Source organism: Notamacropus eugenii, chromosome 1, assembly GCF_028372415.1.
Source record: "Notamacropus eugenii isolate mMacEug1 chromosome 1, mMacEug1.pri_v2, whole genome shotgun sequence".
Taxonomy (NCBI): domain Eukaryota; kingdom Metazoa; phylum Chordata; class Mammalia; order Diprotodontia; family Macropodidae; genus Notamacropus; species Notamacropus eugenii.
The window spans coordinates 472,080,653-472,101,006 of record NC_092872.1 but is presented as its reverse complement, the minus strand read 5'-3'; the positions used below and the strand labels follow the sequence as shown (position 1 = coordinate 472,101,006).

The window sequence follows — 20,354 nt, the reverse complement described above, 5'->3', positions numbered from 1 at the left end:
AAGATTACCTTGAATTTGCTTTGTATGTGTTTTGTATGTACCAATATACGTACAGATTGTCTCTCCTGTTAAATTTCTTGAATGTCGAGACCAATTTCTTTTTTTCTTTGTATTTCCCTACCCCTGAACCAAGCCCAGTACCACAATCCCTAAGAGTTCTGATACTTAAAAAGTGCTTGCTTATGGACTTATTGATTTTTAGTTCTTCTTTTGAAAATTGTTCACACACATTTCTGTTGTGGAATACCTTTTAATGTTGTATGTTTTTTTCTATTCCCTAAATATCTTAAATTTAAAATTCATTGTCAGTGATACTTAAATATTTTCCCACTCACTCATTTCTCTTATAATTATACCTTCACAAATATTATTTGTGTAATTAAAAATTATGTAGTCATCATTGCCTGTTTTTCTTTTATGATCTTCTCTATCTCTAATTTATCTAATAACTTCAAATAAGTATAAGCCTACTCCCCATAATATTATTCTCTTCTATTGGTGTGTGTTATGACATTTATGTTTGGTTTTTATATCCACTATGTGCACACTATGATATATATATATATATATATATATATATATATATATATATATATATATATATATATATATATATATATATATATATATATATGTATGTATACACACATAAAATGTTGACCTAAAGTCAATTTCTGCAAAATTTCTTTTCAATTTTCCTGAAAGTTCTTGTCAGAAAGAGAGTCTTTCCCCCAACTAACCTTTGTCCTTGGGTAAATCAAACACTGGGATGCGGTTTTCATTTGCCTCTATGTCTTGTTTCTCTGGTTTGTTCTGCTTATTCTTTTTTATGTTTTGTTTTGTTTTGTAAACAATATCAAATAGTTTGAAAGACTGCTGTTTTATAGTAGAGAGTTTTCAAAATAATGTAATTTTAAGCTGTTAAAGCTGAAAGAGGCTTAAGCAGATAAGTTTAGCAAGTTTTAATAACTTAAAGCTGCACTAAAATTTTTGGAACCCTTTATATAGTTTAAGCTTTTGTAATGTTTCCTACTCATTTGTTCTCTTTATCATGATTTCCCTTGACATCAGTCAGGGGTGGATTACCTGTGACCTCAAGGTCACATGTTGCCTCTAGGTCCTCAAGTGTGGACCTTTGACTGAATCCAAACTTCACAGAACAAATCCCTTTAATAAAATGATTTGTTATGCAAAATTTGACTCATGTGACCTTGAGGATGAAAGTTCCTCACCCTTGTACCTAGACCAAGAGTCCTTAACATAGAGTTTATGAGCATTTTTTTTAAACGTTTTGATTTCTGAATTTCAATACAATTGATTGTCATTATATTATGCCTTTCATGATTCTGAGAAGGGATAAGTTTTTCCAGACTGACAACCAGACAGATTCATACACGCAAATGGTTTAGAACCCTGTGCTAGAGCTTTTTTTTTTTATCACATGAATTTTGTTATTAGTATCTTTAACTGTACAAAGATTTATCTCTGGTAATTTGATTGGATAGTAGTAAGTATATATATTGATTTAGGTAGCATTGTGATGATTGTGCCAACAGAGTCCACTAGAAATTTGTGTTTCATGATCTCAATGAGGACCTCAATGCAGTAAGGCAATCACCTTACACTTCCATAATTGACTCATTATCCTACTCCATGCAATGGCTTTTCCAAATCTTTTGATCCTTCCTGGTTCCTCTGATGTCTCCCCTTTCCCTCACCCTCTCAGCTGAGAACCTTATCTCGTATTTCATTGAAATAATTGGAGCCATTTATTAAGAGCTCCCTCTTTCCAATCTCATCACTCAGATACCTTCTGCAGCTATCTCTTCCTTCACCCCTATCTCACATGAAGGGGTTTCCTTTCTCATTGCCAAGGATGACCCTCCTAGATGAATATGTGATCCAATTTCATTGCAACATTTCCAACAGATTGAATCCCAATTTACTAATCTTTAATCTTTTCTTTTCTACTGATACTTGCCTACTACCTGCAAATAACCCTAGGCTTACCTCATCTTCAAAAATTCTTCATTTGGCCTGTCCATTCCACCTACCTATCATCTCTTATCCCTTCTTACTTTTTGCGTTTAATTCTTCAAGAAAGCCATTTGGAATAGGTGCCTCTACTTCCTCTCCTTTTCCTCTTTTATCTTTGCAAGTTGGCATTTGATTTCAGCATTCAACTGTTCTTTGTGTTGTTCAAATGTCATTTGTGTGAAAAGTGTTTTGTAATTATGTTCATATAGTCCCTGGGTTTGTTTTGGCAGGTAAACTCCCAGATATTTTATAGTGTCTACTGTAGTTTTAAATTGCATTGCTCTTTCTACCTCTTTCTGTTAGGCTTTGCTAGTAATATAAAGAAACGCAGATGATTTATGTAGGTTTATTTTCTAACCTGCAACTTTGCCAAAGTTGTTTATTATTGCAAGTAGTTTTTTACTTAATTCTCTGGGATTCTCTATGTATATCATCATATCTGGAAAGAGTGATAATTTAGTTTCTTCTTTGCTTATTCTAATTCCTTCTATTTCTTTTTCTTCTCTTATTGCTAAAGCTAACACTTCTAGTACCATATGGTTATCTTTAACAGAAACCAGAGATCTCTTTCCCAGTAGACAGGTTATAAAAGTTGCATTGTGATATTTTTCCTGCTAGTTAGTAGTTAATGATATGGCTTGTATGACACTAAAGAGAGAAGCTGAGAAGATAGACAACAAAGTTTCATAAAAACAGAATACCTAGAAGCTACCAGAGATGGAGACAAAGACAGACAGAGATAAAGACAGAGAGAGAAGAGAGAGAGAGAGAGAGAGAGAGAGAGAGAGAGAGAGAGAGAGAGAGAGAGAGAGAGAGAGAGAGAGAGACAAAGAGAGATAGACAGTGACAGATAAAACCAGAGAGACAGGGAGAGAAGAGAGAGAGAAAAGAGAACCAGAGAGACAGATATAGAAAGAGACAGACAAAGAGAGATAAGAGAGGTAGAGAAACAGGGACAGAGAGAGGGAAAAGTGGGGGAGGGAGACAGAGAAATGTGTCATTTTTCACTGTTTTCATTATTTGTGGAGGCTATGCTAATGAATTAATGTCAGTGCTATTAGCACTCTGAATTTTGGTGTCCTGGAACAAAGCTATATTTACCCCATCCTTGTTATGTCTCTGCATTTAAGTCATACTTCTCTCTGGCTTTATCTCCAAGTAGAAGAGTATTTTGCTATTTATCACTGTTGGATTTAAATTTTATCTTATTTGAGATCACAATTTCAAATCCTACTTTTTTAGTATTGGCTGGAGCATAAAAGATTGTTTTTCTTCCCTTCAATTTTACTCTGCATTTGTTTTCAGTGTGTTGCTTGTATGCAGAAAACTGTCAGGTTTTGGTTTTTTATCCTTACTTTTCCATGATGTCAATGGTTGAGAGAATAGATACTGAAAGAATATATTCCATCTCTCCTCTTACATTCTGATCAGTCATTAATTGTGTTCTCCACATCCAAAAGTTTTTCTTCTATATTATTTCATCACCTTTCATATTGATTTATAACAAGGGGATATGATTTTTTCCCCTGGAATTTTAATTGAACTGTTGAGGTCAGATTTGAGAGAGCAGTTCCTGTGTGAAAGAATTCACTTAGTCTTTTTTTTTTAGCCATAAGGGGCTTTTTTAAAGCACAAAAGCACATGAACCTTTACTGTAATAATGGGTCTCAGTGAAAGGCACTGGTTTTTTTGGGGGGCGGTGGGGAGACTAGGATTATGTAGACAGAAAATCCTATTCAGGATGATGATGTAGTTTTAGGGTTTCATGGTGGTTAAAGAATAAGAACAGGAGAAGGGGTGATTTTATGACAAGAATTTTAGAGTTTCATGGTTGATTAAAGATTAAGGACAGGATAAAGGAGACAAGAGCAATTCTTTTGGTGCAAGTTAAAGAAAGGTTTCATGGTATTTCAAGATAAGGGGAAAAGAACTTTAGGACATTCTCAAGTTACAGGATGAGCTACAGAATGAGTCCCCCCTCAGGAAGGGCCTCAGAAAATACAGGAAAAGCAGCTCTTAACATTCTTTTTAACCTCTAGGGTACTGTTTGTATCCACATCACTCTCATTCTACTTACACATTTTCTGTTTTTCCTATCATATCTTTTATTCTTAGTTTTTTGTTTGTTTGGGATTTTTTTCTTTTAATACCATCATGCTTTAATTTAATTAAGTTATTCATTTTTTACTTATTCAAGTACACTGGGGTTATAAATTCTTCCATGTGGTAATGAAATGCCTACTGTCAAATTACTCCTCTACCACGATAATAAGAAATCCTTTGCACTTTTAAAACATGGAAATTTTTTTGCTGATGATGTGGATGGTTATTAATTCCTTAACGGGCCAGACAAAATTCAAGTTAGTCATTATAGAAAACTTACACAAATTAAGATGATGCCTAGATAAAATAATTTTCAATTTCTGATTAGAAACCATTTTGAAGAGCCGAAAAATCTTAGGCTAGTAAATGTTTTGCAAGAGAGGTGATCTCTGAAAGTGGTCACCCTCCAAAATAACAGAAATAGATTTCACCTTAGGTCTAATGCATATAAGCTGTCAAAACATTCTTCCTTCTATGCATGTATATACTCTGAAGATGTATAAATTCTCTATGATCAGCATGAAGTTCAGTCACTACAAGAAGATACACTAATTGAACTCTCTGAAATTTGCTTCACTTTCCCCACCAGGCACTGTGACATCTGGCCTCTCAAGAAGATTTGAGTCCATTCCTTTTTGTTTCATATTCCCTGCCTCTCAGATGATAGTTTTTAAAAATTCAATCAAATAATTAAAGCACACTCTTCACCTACTTTCACATTCTTGTCTAGCACTAGCCTCTTGAAAACAAACACTTCATTTCTTAATCTTTCATTACTCTATGAAAGTATTTAACTTTGCTGTTTGCTTGATTTAAATATTCAGCTCACTTTGAACTTTCTTTTGAAGTAAGGAATTTTATTATTTTACTTTTACTGAAGGATCAGTGCTTTTTTTTTTTTAATTTGACATTCACCTTTATAAGGTATACCATTTTGAGGATGTCAACAGATTTTCTTTGTTCTTCAAAATCATATATCAATTTTTCTTTGAATTTCTTGCAATCATAGAGCAATCCTGTGCTATTCTGATTACTTTAGGAATGTAAAGCATTTTTTCCCATACCATCTACAAAATTTATTAATATCATAGTTCTAAAATTTGATTATATGATGTCTTGATTAAAGATGGTGAGGTCTTTTTTTGTATTTAAATTTATTTAAGTTTTCAACATTCATTTCCACAAAATTTTGGTTTGCAAATTTTCTCCCCATTTCTCCCCTCCCCCCATCCTACCAGGCCGAGCATTCTTTTTACCCCTATCACCAATCTGTCCTCCCTTCTAACATCCCTCCCTTCCCTTATCCCCATCTTCTCTTTTGTCCTGAAGGGCAAGATAAATTTCTATACCCCATTACCTGTATTTCTTATTTCCTAGTTACAAGAACAATGCTCAACAGTTATTCCTAAAAGTTTGAGTTCCAGCTTCTCTTCATCCCTCCCTCCCCACCCATTCCCTTTCGGAAGGCAAACAGTTCAACATACACCACATCTGTGTAGTTTTGCAAATGACTTCCATAATAGTCGTGTTGTGTAAGACTAACTATATTTCCCTCCATCCTATCCTGCCCCCCGTTTCTTCTACTCTCTCTTTTGATCCTATCCTTCCCCAAGAGTGCTCCCTCCTCCCACTGCCCTCCCTTCCATTATCCCCCCCATCCTGCTTATCCCCTTCTCCCCCACTATCCTGTATTGTAAGATAGGTTTTCATACCAAAATGAGTGCGCATTTTATTCCTTCCTTTAGTCCTAGCCCTTACTGTCTATTCTCTGTTCTCTCAGACTACTAGAGATGGATGAGTTCTCTTTCCCTCAGAGAGTGAAGTTTTGGGGCACCACAGAAGGGAAACTTTACCAGTTTTACTCTTCTGGTTTCCATTACCCTCTCTACACATATCTTTCTTCATTCCTACATGTGGTCCCCAGGAGCTGATCTCAAAAGGGTCAAGAGAGGGACCCCCAAGACAATGCTGAAAAAAGTGCTTAGAAAATCTTTGTAACTGGGTCTCTTCACTTCTTTCTCATTCCTCTGCTACCTCTGTGTTTCTTCTTATACTATAGTAAGGGCCTATTAGGGCCAGGACATTAGCTGTGAGAGAGCACAGAACCAAAATGCAAGGAATTTTACTGCCCTAGGATCAGGAATATTCTTGGTAGACTACCCAGTGGATGAACTCCAAGGTCACTGACTAAAACTGTCACAGCCATGGGTATGGCAGTTCTCCACCCTAGGTTACCTTACAGGTTGTAAAATGAGGGAAATCTAGGAACAAGGATTCTAGGAGAATTCAGAGGCTGATAAGTTGGTCTCCAGGAGGTTTTCCCTAAGAATTTGTGTTGAGGACCTTTATTTTCCCTCTTATTGTCATTGAAGATTTTTATTTTTGTATTTTGTGGTTCTTTATTTTTATTATTCAATATCGTTGTGGTAGATCTACTCCTAAGAAATCTCTCATTTAGCCTCTTCCTAGGATTTCCTCAAATCAACTATTTAAGAAAAATTCGTTTGAGAAAGGAAGGATTTCCTTAGAAAAAAGGACCTGGGTAGGGAAAATTCGTGGGAATATTTCAAGGTTGCTGCAAAAGCCATTTCCAGTATAGTCAGGAACAGGATAGTCCTAGGTTAGATGAAAGCTCACCTGAGATAAGGTAGCTAGGGGAAATAGTTCATCAAATGGTAACTTCTCATTTTAATGAATTATTCTTGTTGTACAGTATTAAATTTAGTTGTTGTTGAGTTTGTTGGTTTGCTTGTTTTGTTTTTAATGCAGGGAAAGGAATGTTAGGGTTATCAGTGTCCTGTGAATTTCAGCATCCAAAGGCAGAGCCATTGTCACCTCATCCTAACTCTGGCTTTGCTCTTGAAATGTATTTTTTTTCCCTTTCTTTCCTCCTTGTAGATTTTATCTCCTTTGACCAAGAACCTTTTCCACCGAGCTATTTCTCAGAGTGGAGTTGCCATAATGGATTGTTTGTATAATTCCAGCCTTGCAGCAGCAACTGAGGTAGACCTTTTTTTATTTCAAACCCTTGACTTCATTCATAGAGTCATAGAATCTAGACCTCTGAGGTCACCTAGCCAAAGCCCTTCATTTTACAGAAATAAAATCTGACTTTCAGAGAAGGAAAGTAATCTGCTGAAGGTTTCAGGGACAATTGATAATAACATGGACTTAACCAACCCTTGAGTTTAGAGCTTCTGAGCTCCTAATATACTATTCCTTCCTTTATACTGCACTGTCACAGGTCCAAGAACACATAGGTTTAGGCACAGCTTTCCTATCTGGATGGGGTGATAGCATAAACTTTTGCTGTTATATCTTGTTGCAGAAACTTGCTACCTTTTCTGGGTGTAAAGCAGTCACTTCAGCCAGCTTGGTTCACTGTATGCGACAGAAGTCAGAGGAGCAACTCCTGGATGTAGGTCTGAAAATGGTAGGTCACCTTGGATTCTCATTCATTGCTAATGTCCATGATCCCTTCAGACTCTTCAGTTCTCTCAGGCAGAACAAATGAACATCTATGAATGTAAAATTCTCATTTGTAGAAGTACAAATAGTCATGTTTTAAGAAAAAAATATTTCCATAAAAGACCTTCCAACTCACCTTGTTTAAATAAGTCATGATCAGAGAAATGGTTTTCAGTCATTCATACTTGATGTCTTGACCACCTGCTTGAGGGGCTAGACCAGAAGAGCTCTTGAATTCCCCACCCACTCAAGGCAACCACATTGTCAGATATACCTGAGAATCTGTTTTTGCAGAGAAGCAAAGGCCAGGCCAGTGGTGTTTATATGCTTTGGCTCTGAAGAGAGATTGAGCTCTTGTCCCCATTCCTGAGGAAAGGGAGCCCTGAACCCCTAAATTCTCCACGAAATGGGCCCATCTCCCAGAGATTCCTCTGGTCTACTCAGTTAAAGTCATAGGACTCAGGTTTAATCCTATGTCCACATGTGCAGTGTAAAATACATTCTTAGAATATTTAACTAGACAGACTCCAGTCCCAAACAAATAACCAAGACATGTTTGGGAAATTGAAGCCAAAGTGGTTTTCAGGGCTTAGAACATAACTTGAATATAACAACAAGACTTTGCTTTGTGAATATTTCAGTAAGGGGCTAGTTTACCAGTTTCACTCTTCTGATTTCCACTGTCCTCTCTACACACATTTTTCTTTAGACCTACATGTGGCCCCCAGGAGCTGTTCTTGAAAGGGTCAAGAGAGGGGGCTCAAAGACAATAACGAAAAAGGAGATTCTGGGGAATCTAAATTCTACTGATGCAGAACAAGGCCCTAGTCAGATTTCCTTAAGTAATGAAGGAATCTACCCTAACTGGTTTGTGCAGCAATGAAGAAGGGCCCATTGGCACTTTTTCCACCAAATGTAAATGTAACCTTGACTACAGAGTTATATAAATGAACAATGCATTCTTGTGTCCCCAGCTTCTATCCTGGAAAGTGGAATGGGTGGAGGGCAGGGAAGATTTGCTGACAGATTAGGTGTTCTCAAAAAAAAAAAAACATAAAAAAGAAAGATACCTCTTATTTATAGGCTTATTTTCTCCTTCAGAGGCCTAGGATGTGAGGAAAAGATAAGTAAGGTATAGATGCTCCAGATCCTCCTATAGTGACTCCTAGCTTTGTTCTGAGAGTCTTTGTTATTATCTCAATAACTGTTGTAGCTTCATTTTGCTCCTAGTGTGAGAGGTGGAGAACAGAAACAGTTTAGTTAATCCCATAGGAGCACTGAGAGAAGGAACCTGATCTGCATGTAAAGGCAGCATGATGCTCTCTGTCTGTGACTACTCTCACCTACCCTTTTTGTTAATATTCACAGGGATTATTTGGTCTGGATTTCCTGGGAGACCCCTCGGAGGTAAAAAAAAAAAAAAAAATCCTTGTTTTCTTAGTCATAGGTTTTAAATCTTGGCTCCTTCAAGGGCTGAGTAAAGATAGGAGGAAGCCCAGTATGAATGGAATTATTTCAGCCTCATTCGTCCAGTACCAGCCTATCTTCCTCTCTTACCTTGCCTTCTACCCAACACACAAACTTAGCCATGGCTAAAAGTGCCCTTTCCGGAGGTTGTGGTTAGCTTTGTCAGTTTCACAGTGGCCTCTATGGAAACAACTGAGCAGGGCTTAGGTAGCTCTCAGAGATAAGGCCAAGGCTTCAGACAAGCAGCTTCCTTTTAATCCCGCACTGGTTTGTTAGGTAAATACTTAAAACCGGTACAGAATCACTTTGCTTTGGACCAAGTATTAACTCAGTGCCTTTTTGCAAAACCATTAGCTGTGATTGTCTCTTTTGCGACTCCAATCTTTTTCCTATCAATTTATCGACAATTCATTTAGTAAACACAAGTAAAAGTTTGGAGGTAGTAAAGATACAGAAACGAACTAGACTTAGGATTTTATTCAAATGGGGCAGTTCTGGGGGAGGAAATGCCTTCTGTACTATATAATGCGTATACACACGCACACATGCACACACACACACAGAGTCGATCATTAATATTAACCTATTTAACTTTTGTGACTTCAAGTATCAGTGTGGTTTTCTTAGTAACCTCATTTTCACATTCAAAGCTGTGTGCAGTAGAAAAAAAAAAGATGGGCATAATATGCATAGATCTGTGGAGCGGCTGGTATCCTACTATGCATTTCACTGGTCTTGTTCATACTACCATTGGAAAGAGCTTCCTATGCATTCATTGAATATTTTCATTGTTTACCTTTAAAACTCGAGTTTTGTGTGGCACTTATGCCCTCAAAATGTAATGCAAGTACACTGGGCTCTAAGGTGATGCTAAGACCTTGGAAGTCTCATTGTCTTCCAACAGCAGTGACTGAAGTCCCAACAACCTCTCCCTTGGTTTTCAGAGGGCAGTCAAGGTAGAGATGTTCACAGTAGTATAGTATATAATACCACAGCCTCACAACACTCTCTGACACAATGAAAGATAAGACTTTGATTTGAAAATGTTTTAGTCCTAAAAATTATATTTATAGTATAGCATTTATGGTACTATGGATCTCATGTGTCATGAAAAGTTAATATTCTTTGAAACCAATGTTTTGTTTTGTTTTTATTGAGATGTCAGCATAAAAAGCCACAGAATTTTAGGAAATTACTAATGAGAAAAAAAATGTTTTTCATGTTACCAAATTTCATTTTGTGTGCTGCATTTTAAGGATTTCTTAATGGTTAGTGTGTTAAAAAAATGCATTTTATCAAAATTTACATTTTATTATAAAGAATTGTATTTTCAGCATTTTCCAGGGGAAAAAATTACACTTTTTGGTGTTCCCAGAAATCTAGCTCCCTAGTTCCCATAGGTTCAATATATCAACATTAGTGTTTATGATTTTCACATCATTTTCTTGGAAAATTACCTGTGAAAGTTGAGTATTGATTGTATGATATTAATGGGAATAGATGTATACAGGTATAGTATTATTATATGTTACATATGTAATTATTTATAATATACAATAATTATAAATATATAATCCCATTAACATCATCCATGTTTTATTATATTTTTACTTATTTTGTTAAATATTTCCTAATTACATTTTAATTTGATTCAGACCTCTTTTGTTTTTAACTGTTTACCTCTCAGTTCTATAAGGTAGGCAGTAGAAAGTATCTCTCTGTCTTATAATTAAGAAAAGTAGGGTTGGGTTTAGAGTAGAAGTGACTTGCTCACAGTCACATGACTAGGATGTGTTGGAGCCAGAACTTGAATCTTGGGCTGGCTCCAAATTCAGTGTTCTGTTCATATCCAAAGCAGTGCTATATGAGTTTAAAAGAAACAGTACTCTGTATAGACAAAGTCAGCAAAGACTTTCTGGAGAGAGGTAGGGCTTGATTTCATGTTCGAAAGATGAAAAGACAGCCTGTATTTGAGAAACACTGAGCACTATGATGATTATCATTCTGCATGGCCAAACCAGCCCTAAGAGATTTGTTTTTATTTCCTAATCTTTAAAAAATATTATTTCTGCCATGCAAGCTAAAACAAACCTGAGGATCTATCCTATATCTATCAGCCTGGAAAAATGACAAAAAATGAAAATTACATCATTGGAGAGGTTGGGCAAAGATGGATACTCTACTACATTTTTGGTGAAAATTCCAATTGATCTAGCCATTTTGTAAATCAGTTTGGAACTTTACCCCCTAAGCCACCAATTTGTACTTACTGTTTTCTTACTCAGGGTTACTACTAGTAGTCCTGTACCCCCAAAGGAATGCTTTTTCCAGGCTGTAATCCTGACATTCTCAGACTCTCCTGTTCCAAAAACGTCTTTACTCTGGAAGTGTATCTCCATCACTGCTGGACTTCACACACTGGAAATATTCTTCACCTTCATGGCCTCTCCCTCTGACAGGTTCCTCACAGAATTTCCATTTTAAGGAGCAGGCTAGGACAACCATGTCTTAATTTCTTTCCAGATTGTGCTTGTTCTCTCAGACTTTTGCTACAATGCCTCTATTCTGAGAATCTTCATTTCCACTCCCTTTCCCTTCCCTGTCACTCACCTTGTATTTGTTGCCATCTTCTATTAGAATTCAAGCTCCTTGAAGACAAAAGACTGCCTTTCTGTTTCTATATGTACTCTCAGAGCTTAGCACAGTGTCTGGCACATAATACGTGCTTAATAAGTACTTGTTGAAATTAAATGTTTAAAAAAAGAGATCAAAGAAAAAGAATAACCCATTTATAGAAAAATATTTATAGTAGCTCTTTCTGAGGAAACAAAGAACTGGAAACTAAGGAGTATCTATCAATTAGGGTATGGCTGAACAAATTGTGAAATATTATTTTGTCATGAGACATTATGAAAGAGTTTCGGAGAAATCTTAAGAGACTTGTATAAACTTATCTAGCCTGAACTGAACTGATTTGGAAAGAGTGAAGACCTCTCCTCAATGATGAAAATACTACTGTGTAGGAATGATGATGAAACATTGTAACAACCTCTTATCAGATATAAAAGAACCAAAGTGCAGAATAAAGAATTTATTTTATTCACATGTCCAATATGTAGATTTGTTTTGCTTGCCTGTTTGTTTCTTATAAAGACGTTTTTTTCCTTTTTATTTGGGGGAAAAGGTGAACTGGCAATAGCATTGCCAAAAAAAAAAAAGAAGAAATAGAATAAAAGAGAGTCAAATGCAAAGAGGAAGTGCAGAGAGAAACAGATAAACAGGGTAGCTTTGAAAGCAATGGGTTAAATTTTTTTTTAAAGCAAGTTGTATGTAGAAGAAGCTTACAGTTTGACATATGATTCTTTTTAAAAATTCTACTTTGTGTATGGAAATGTTCTGTTTGGGGTGTTAAATTTAGAAAAAAAAGATATATTTTAATACAATTCAATTTAATTTTTTCAAATGTGCCATTGTGCAGCAATTGATGTTGATATAACCAAAAGTAATTAGCTCACTGATGAACTGAGCATTTGTGAGTCAGAGACAGCCTTTGTTATTGATGAGAGAACCACCATTATTCCAATCTCGTAAATTCAAAACCTAAGAGTTATCCCCATGTCTTCACTCTTAAAGTGGAGAATTCACCCTCCTAACAGTTCTCCATAACTACACTAGCCCTCAAATGCCCTTGTGTTTCAGAGACTCAGCAGAAAGCTGTACATCCTCTTCCTTGCTAAACTTACCCTTGGATAATAAGAACATAGTACCCCTTGTATTGTAGTTCAGAGCCATAATAAGTCAGCATTTTTATTCCCTTCTACTAGGGGAAAGTGAATGTTAACTTTTTTTTTTTAATCTTCCAGAAAATTCCATTCCTACATGGAGTCACTGATGGAGTATTTTTTCCTAAAAGTCCTGAAGAGCTCCTGGCTGAAAAGAAGTTCAATCACATTCCCTATATCATAGGAATCAATAATCATGAATTTGGCTGGATTATTCCAACTGTAAGAACATTGCATTTTTTTTCTCAAGTCTCATGATTCTCCTTCTGCAGTCTACAGGACCATGGCTTCCTTGTAGTTAAACTGATTTACAGTTTATTGCTTTATCTAGAGATAATCTGCTTTGGGTTCTGAGCTAAATGCAATCTCCACCTCCACCCTCACCCCAACAGAAAACTTCATTCGTCAGTAGCTGCTCTAGAGAGCAGTAAAATTGTAAATGTAGACCTGCTATTTGGCACTCTCATCCATAAAATAGAAAACTAAATCTGAAAGAAACTTTCGAAACCTTGTAATCTATATCTCTTATTTTACACATGGTAAAACTGAGGCCCAGAGTGACATGGTGAGTTAGTGCCATAGCTAGAATTAAAACCTGGATCTTTTCCTGTTTTCTGTCATACCATCTCTTCCACTGAGCCCTGCCCCCAAAACAGACAATCAGTTATCCAATGACCTCATTGTCTTTTCCATTCACTTCCTTTTAAGAGTTGGGAAAGGTAAGAGTATTTCAGAGGTGGAACCAAAAGGGAACTTATTTTTTTTTACCTTTCTATAAAATAGGACACCACTAATTCCTCTATTCTTCAGGATATCTCCCCTCATCCCATTTCATGTGTGTGTATGTGTGTTTGTGTACTCAAGCACATGTGTTTGTGTGTGTGTGTGACATTGAACTGCCTGTTGAACTGCTCTTTCTTATTTGTATTCACTGATTGATTATCCATCACCTGCCCTAGTGTAACAGTATATGCTAGTACTTAGTCTTTGTTTTTCCTTCTTTTCCTTCAATACTCTTGGCAACCCTATGAGTTCCCATGGATTTAACTAAAATTTCTCTACAAATATCTCCTGAGTCCACATAGCCATCTCTCACCTCTCTCCTGAGCTCCAGTCCAACATCTTCAACTGGTCCATTTCCATCTGCATCTAAATGTCCAATAAACATATGAAATCCAACATATCCAAAACAGACCTGTATATTATCCCTTAAAACCACTCATCCTCTATTACTGATGAAAGAACTACCATTCTTCCAATCCCATAAATCAAAAACCTAAGGGTCATCCTTGACTTTTCACTCTTACTTCCCTTATTCAACGGATAAGGATAACATTCCTTTTTTTTTTAATCAGATTGACCAAAGGTTTATCAATTATATTAGTTTTTTCATAAAACCAACTATTGGTTTTATTTATTAATTCAATAGTTTTCTTAATTTCAATTTTATTAATCTCTCCTTTGGTTTTCAGTATTTCTAATTTGGTATTTACTTGGGGATTTTCAATTTGTTCTTTTTCTAGCTTTTTCAACTGCAAGCCTAAGTCATTGATCTCCTCTTTCTCTATTTTATTTATGTAAGCATTCAAAGATATAAAACTTCCCTTAATAACTGTTTTTGCAGTATCCTATAAGATTTAGTATGTTGTCTCACTATTGTCATTCTCTTGAATGAAATTGTTGATTGTTTCTATGATTTCTTCTTTAACCCAACCCTTCTTTAGAATTAGATTATTTAGTTTCCAATTGATTTTTGGTTTATCTATCCATGGCCTTTTATTACATGTAATTTTTAATGCATTATGATCTGAAAAGGATGCATTGATTATCTCTACCTTTCTGCACTGGATTGTGACATTTTTATGTCCTAGTACATGGTCAATTTTTGTAAATGTTCCATGTACCGCTGAGAAAAAGATATATTCCTTTCTATTCCCATTTAATTTTCTCCAAAGATCTATCATATCTACCTTATCCAGAGTTTTATTTACCTCCTTAACCTCTTTCTTGTTTATTTTGAGGTTGGATTTATCGAGTTCAGAGAGGGGGAGGTTGAGGTCCCCCACTAGTATAGTTTTGCTATCAATTTCTTCGTTCAACTCCCCCAACCTCTCCTCTAAGAATCTGGATGCTATACCACTTGGAGCATACATGTTTAGTAATGATATTGCTTCATTGTCTATGGTGCCTTTTAGCAGGATATAGTTTCCATCCTTATCCCTTTTGATTAGATCTATTTCTGCTTTTGCTTTGTCTGAGATTAGGATTGCTACTCCTGCCTTTCTTACATGAGCTGAAGCACAATATATTCTGCTCCATCCTTTGATCTTTATCCTATGTGTATCCCCCCATTTCAAATGTGTTTCTTGTAAGCAGCATATTGTTGCTATCTGTCTCCATTTTATGGGAGAGTTCATTCCATTCACATTCACAGTTATGATTACAATCTGTGTATTTCCCTCCATCCTCTTTCCCACCATTTGTGCTTTTAGCTCTCCCGTCTCCCTTCCCCTCCTCAATAGTATTCACTTTTCTCCCCCTCCTCCTGCAGCCTTCCCCTCCTTCTTTTAGCCCCCCTCCCTTTTACTCCCCTTTACTCTTATTGCTTCTTCCCTCCCTTATAGCCACCGTCCCCTTTCTTCCCCCTTCTCCTCCTACTACCTATAGAGTTAGTTAGGATTATCTACTTAAAATTATTGTTCCCTCCTTTAAACAAATCAGATGAGAGTACCTCTCAAACAATGCTCATCTCCCTCCCCTCCTTCCCTCTACTATAGTTTTGTACTACTTCCTGTGATGTAATTCGCCATTTTCTGCTTCCTCCTTTTCGCACCTCCTATTACAGTCCCTTCTCATACTTAAATCATATTTTTGACATGACATCATTTACTTTATACCCGTTCCCTCTACATATATCCCTTTTATCATAATAGCTGCACAGTTCTCAAGATTAACAGGTATCATTTTCCCTTATAGGGAGGTAAACACTTTGCCCTAATTGAGTAGCAAGATTTTGTTTTTGTTTTTTCCCCCCTATTTACCTTTTTATGATTCTCTGGAGACCTGCATTTGAAGATCAAATTGTCTATTGAGTTCTGGTGTTTTGGTCAGGAAGCTCTGGAAATCCCTTATTACGTTGAATGACTTTCTCCTTGCCTGAAATGTTATGCTGAACTTTGCTGGGTAGTTGATCCTTGGTTGAAGTCCCAACTCCTTTGCCTTACGGAATATTGGGTTCCAATTCTTTCGATCTTTTAATGTAGAAGCTGCAAGGTCCTGTGTGATCCTGACTGTATGTCCTTGATATTTGAATTGTTTCTTTCTGGCTGCTTGTAGTATTTTCTCCTTCACTTGATAGCTCTGGAATTTGGCAACAATATTTCTTGGGGTTTTGAGTTTGGGATCCCTTTCGGGAGGGGAACGGTGGATTCTTTCGATGACTATTTTGCCCTCTGAGTCTAGTACTTCTGGGCAGTTTTCCTTGATGATTTCCTGGAAGATATTGTCCAGACTCTTTTCTTCATCATGGGTTTCTGGCAGGCCAATAATTCTTAAATTTTCTCTCCTGGATCTATTTTCCAGGTCAGTTGTTTTTCCAATTAAATATTTTACATTTTCTTCTATCTTTTCATTCTTTAGATTTTGTTTGACTGATTCTTGTTGCCTCATTGAGTCATTGGTTTCTACTTGCCCAATTCTAATCTTCATCGTATTGTTTTCTTCAGTTAACTTTTGCATCTCCTTTTCCATCTGACCAGTTTTTCCCTTTAAGGAGCTATTTTCTCCATTTAATTTTTGTACTTCTTTTTCCATTCGACCAATATTCTCAGTTAGGTTTTGGGTTTCCTTTTCCATTTGATCAATTTTCCCAATTAGGTTTTGGGTTTCCTTTTCCATTTGATTAACTCTTCCTTTTAGGGAATTATTTTCTCCAGTTAATTTTTGAATTTCCTTTTCCATTTGTTCAATTTTCCTTTTCAAAGCGATGTTCTCATCAGTGAATTCTTTTTTTATAATTTTAAAATCATTGGCCAGTTTTTTTCTATTTCCTTCTTCAGCTGTTCCAGGTAATCTAGTTGTGCTTGCAAGAAATTCATAGTCCCTTCTGAAGTTTCAGATGGAAGTACAGTCTCAGCTCTGACCTCTTTGGTGTTTGTGTTTTGGTCCTTATCCCCATAGAAAGATTCTATGGTTTTTTCACTTTTCGTCTGCTTTTTCCGATTCATGATGTTGGCTGAGTTTTGTAGCTTCTGGTTCTTTCAGTCAGAAGGTACAGAACTTTGTGTTGAGCTGATGTGTGTAGAAGCTAAAAGCAGGTTTTTGTTTTTTGTTTCCCAAAACAAATTAGGTGTGTGGGAGGGGTGGTCTGGTCACAGGATATCTCCTCAGCTGACCTGAGGCAAAGGCAAGGTCAGGGGATGGTGATCCCAGCTTCCCTATTGTCTTCCCTTTTCCCCTGAAGGACTGGGGCACGCCTAGATGCTAATGCGTGTTCCCACCCGTCCTGGGGCTCCTCTCCCAAGCGCTGAGGCTTGCCTGGGTCTCAGTGCGAATTTTCTCTGCCCTGGGTCCTCTGTCCTTCCGGATCGCCTCTGCCACAGTAGGAAGAATCCCCCCCTTTGCTCTTTTCCTAGCCTCTGGTGTTATGAGACTATTTGCCCCCTTCTGCTGTTCCCGCTGATCCAGGATTTTTCTGGGGAAATATTTTATGGTTCTTTCATGGTCATCAGGGGAGAGGAGAGAGCATTTACTGATCACTCTGCCATCCTGGCTCCCGGAAGTTCAAGTAGGTGACTTACCGAAGTTTAGTCTTCAGGCTGAAGGTTTCAAGGGCTGCTGCACTGATATCTGCCGCTCAGTGGCTCTCACCGGCTTGGTTTGGCTTGTCTCCTGCTCTGCTGGTTTCGCCCACCACTCTCGGGCTTCTCAGGTCCCTTCTTCCCTGCTGCGCTGACCGCGCTTCGCTGTGCACTGGGGGCTCACCCCCACGGAACAGATCCTTCCTGTGGACCTTCCAGTCTAACCTGGGCTCCGAATCTGTCAAAGTCTGTCACCCACTGGATTCCACACCTCCAAAGTTTGGTCAGATTCTCCTTTCAGAGATATCCAGAGGAAGGATAACATTCCTTTAGCATTCTGCCTTTCCAACAGTTCTCCCAAACGTAGCTCTCCTTACTCATAAAAACCCACCGTAATCAAAGACATCATTACCTATTGCCAGTCCAGGCCTGCATAACATATGGGCCACATACCACTTGCAACTTGATGAAGGATTTCAGGCATACCATGAAAAATATAGAAGATGCAAAAAAAGTAAAGATGTAACAAGTCCTTTGTCCATGCCCTTTTTAAACAACCTTCTCCTAGTCAATATTGTGTCCATCATGTAACTTGGTGGGTGGGTTGCCACTGTGCACTCTCTCCTGTTTGTCACATGACCCATGACAACCAATCATTGTCAGTCTGTCTCTAGTCTGAGAAAAGCTATTTCATGATAAATAAAAATCTTAAGCAATAAGTGTAATTAATTGATATTAATTGAAATTTCCCTTTTTAAAAATATGGTTCATTTGCAAAATAGTTTAATCATTAATTATACTTTTATTGGAAAGTTAGCTGATCAAAACCTATCTGTGGCCTGAAAAAAGTTTAGCCTGTTTTAATTTGGGCCCTACCTACTGCAAAGTTACTCAGGTTTGGCCTAGACACTAATGTAATAACCTCCTCATTGGTCTCCCTGTATCCAGGCTTTTCCCTTCTTTAATTTACCTTCCTCAAAACTGCCAAATTGATATTTGTAAAGTGCAAACCTAACCATGTCATTTCATCCTTTGATAAGTTTCAATGACTTCGCAATGCCTTTAAGATAGAATATAAACTCCTATAGTATTTAATATCTTTCATTCTCTGGCTCAACATATCTCTTCAGGTTAACTACCTACTATTCTCTCCACACTCTGCACTCAAGCCAAAATGGTACTTTCCTTGCATTATATTTCATTGCATCCATTTCCGTCTCTTAGGACCCCAGTTTCCTTAAAGACTCAGCTCAAATACCACATACTTCAATATGCCTTTCCTCATTTCCCCAGGGGTTAGTGCCCTCCCCAAGCACTGTGTTGTTTTTGTACATAGGCTTTATTTTGTTACCTGTCTGGGTAAGGCAAATCCCTAGGTCACTGTACTCTTCCCAGAATTTGGTTCTGCTTTGTGTATTCTATCTTCCGTATTTTCTGGGCTTGCTTTTTGGTGGACATTCGCAATCTTCAACAATCTTAGGCTCTGTTACAACACTATTCTCAGCTGAAATGTCACAGTGCTCTTTTCAACAAGGGCCATAACCCTTAGCCTAGAATTGGTAGAAGTCTCTCCCCTTTGATTCTTTTAGAGCTTTGGCTCTTAGGTTTGTGACCTTCAGGCATGAGGTAGAGAGGTGTTCTCATTTCTGGTTGATCATATTCTCTGATTCAAAGATAGCTTCTCTGGGTAAAGAGGTCTGCTTTTACTTATGATCAGCCACATTATACTCCCTTTAGTCTTGTTAGATCTCAGGTAGATGAAAGGCTGGAAAAAGAGCTTTTGAAGTATTCTGTACTCCCAGGGAAAATTCATCATCTTGATGGTTTCTTCACATCTTATCTTCACCTCCCATCTTATCGAAGGTGTAAAATGTTACCTTTATACCTGAAAGTCCTTCCCTTCACTTTTCAGTGTTTCTGCTCCTAACGACTTTCAATCTCCTTTAAGTCTAAACTGGAGTATATACATAATTTGAAAAGAGGTCATTGAACTAGAAGATCTTAAAGGTTACTCCCAGTTCTAAATCCTTTAATGAATTTATCCTCCCAAATTTAAATGACTGCTAACAGAAGTAATTGGTTCATTCCATTAAATTTCTTAACATCATTTACATTCTACTAGTGAACAGTCTTATAATCTAAAGGAAACTCTCTAATGTCAGAATATCAGGAATCACAACCTGCATGTTGGAGACTTCTAGAGGCATTGCTAAAAAGACTGCAGGTTCAATTTCCCCCCTTACCTAATTTCCTAAGTAAACCCTGATGATCAGTAAATTAGAAGCCTCATATTTTCTGATTATTTGGGCAGCATAAATATCTTCATATAAATGGATATGCCTATTGGCTGTGTACAAGTGGGGCATTTGTTGTTTTCAAACTTAAAAAAAAAAAAAAAACATTTTCCTGAGTTCCATTTTAAATGTTTCCTAGCAAATAAAGTCATGTAAATACACTGATTAACTCAATATGAACCAAAATGAAATGAGCACTTTCCTTGTTTGTTTCAGAAAGCCTGCTTTATTTCATATATTAACCACTATTTTTTGTGTGAAATGACTATTTTTTGCAGATAATGGAGTTCCCTTTCTCAGAAGGCATACCAGACCAAGAAACAGCAGCAGCAGTATTATGGAGCTCCTACCCACTTGTTGTAAGACATGTAAAATTCTATAATGTTGGGGCTGGGAGAGAACTT

At 37.0% G+C, this 20,354-nt stretch overlaps 1 protein-coding gene across 1 annotated transcript in view; it reads left to right on the top strand.

Annotated features, from left to right (window-relative positions):
- The window catches only part of LOC140519353 (liver carboxylesterase 1-like), a 56,728-nt gene that overhangs the window by 26,308 nt on the left and 10,066 nt on the right, over positions 1–20,354 (top strand). Inside the window, exons 6-10 of the mRNA XM_072632266.1 lie at positions 7,039–7,143; positions 7,469–7,573; positions 8,977–9,015; positions 12,939–13,079; positions 20,229–20,309. Of these exons, the coding sequence (XP_072488367.1) occupies positions 7,039–7,143; positions 7,469–7,573; positions 8,977–9,015; positions 12,939–13,079; positions 20,229–20,309 (471 nt within the window). The remainder of the gene's footprint in view (positions 1–7,038; positions 7,144–7,468; positions 7,574–8,976; positions 9,016–12,938; positions 13,080–20,228; positions 20,310–20,354) is intronic.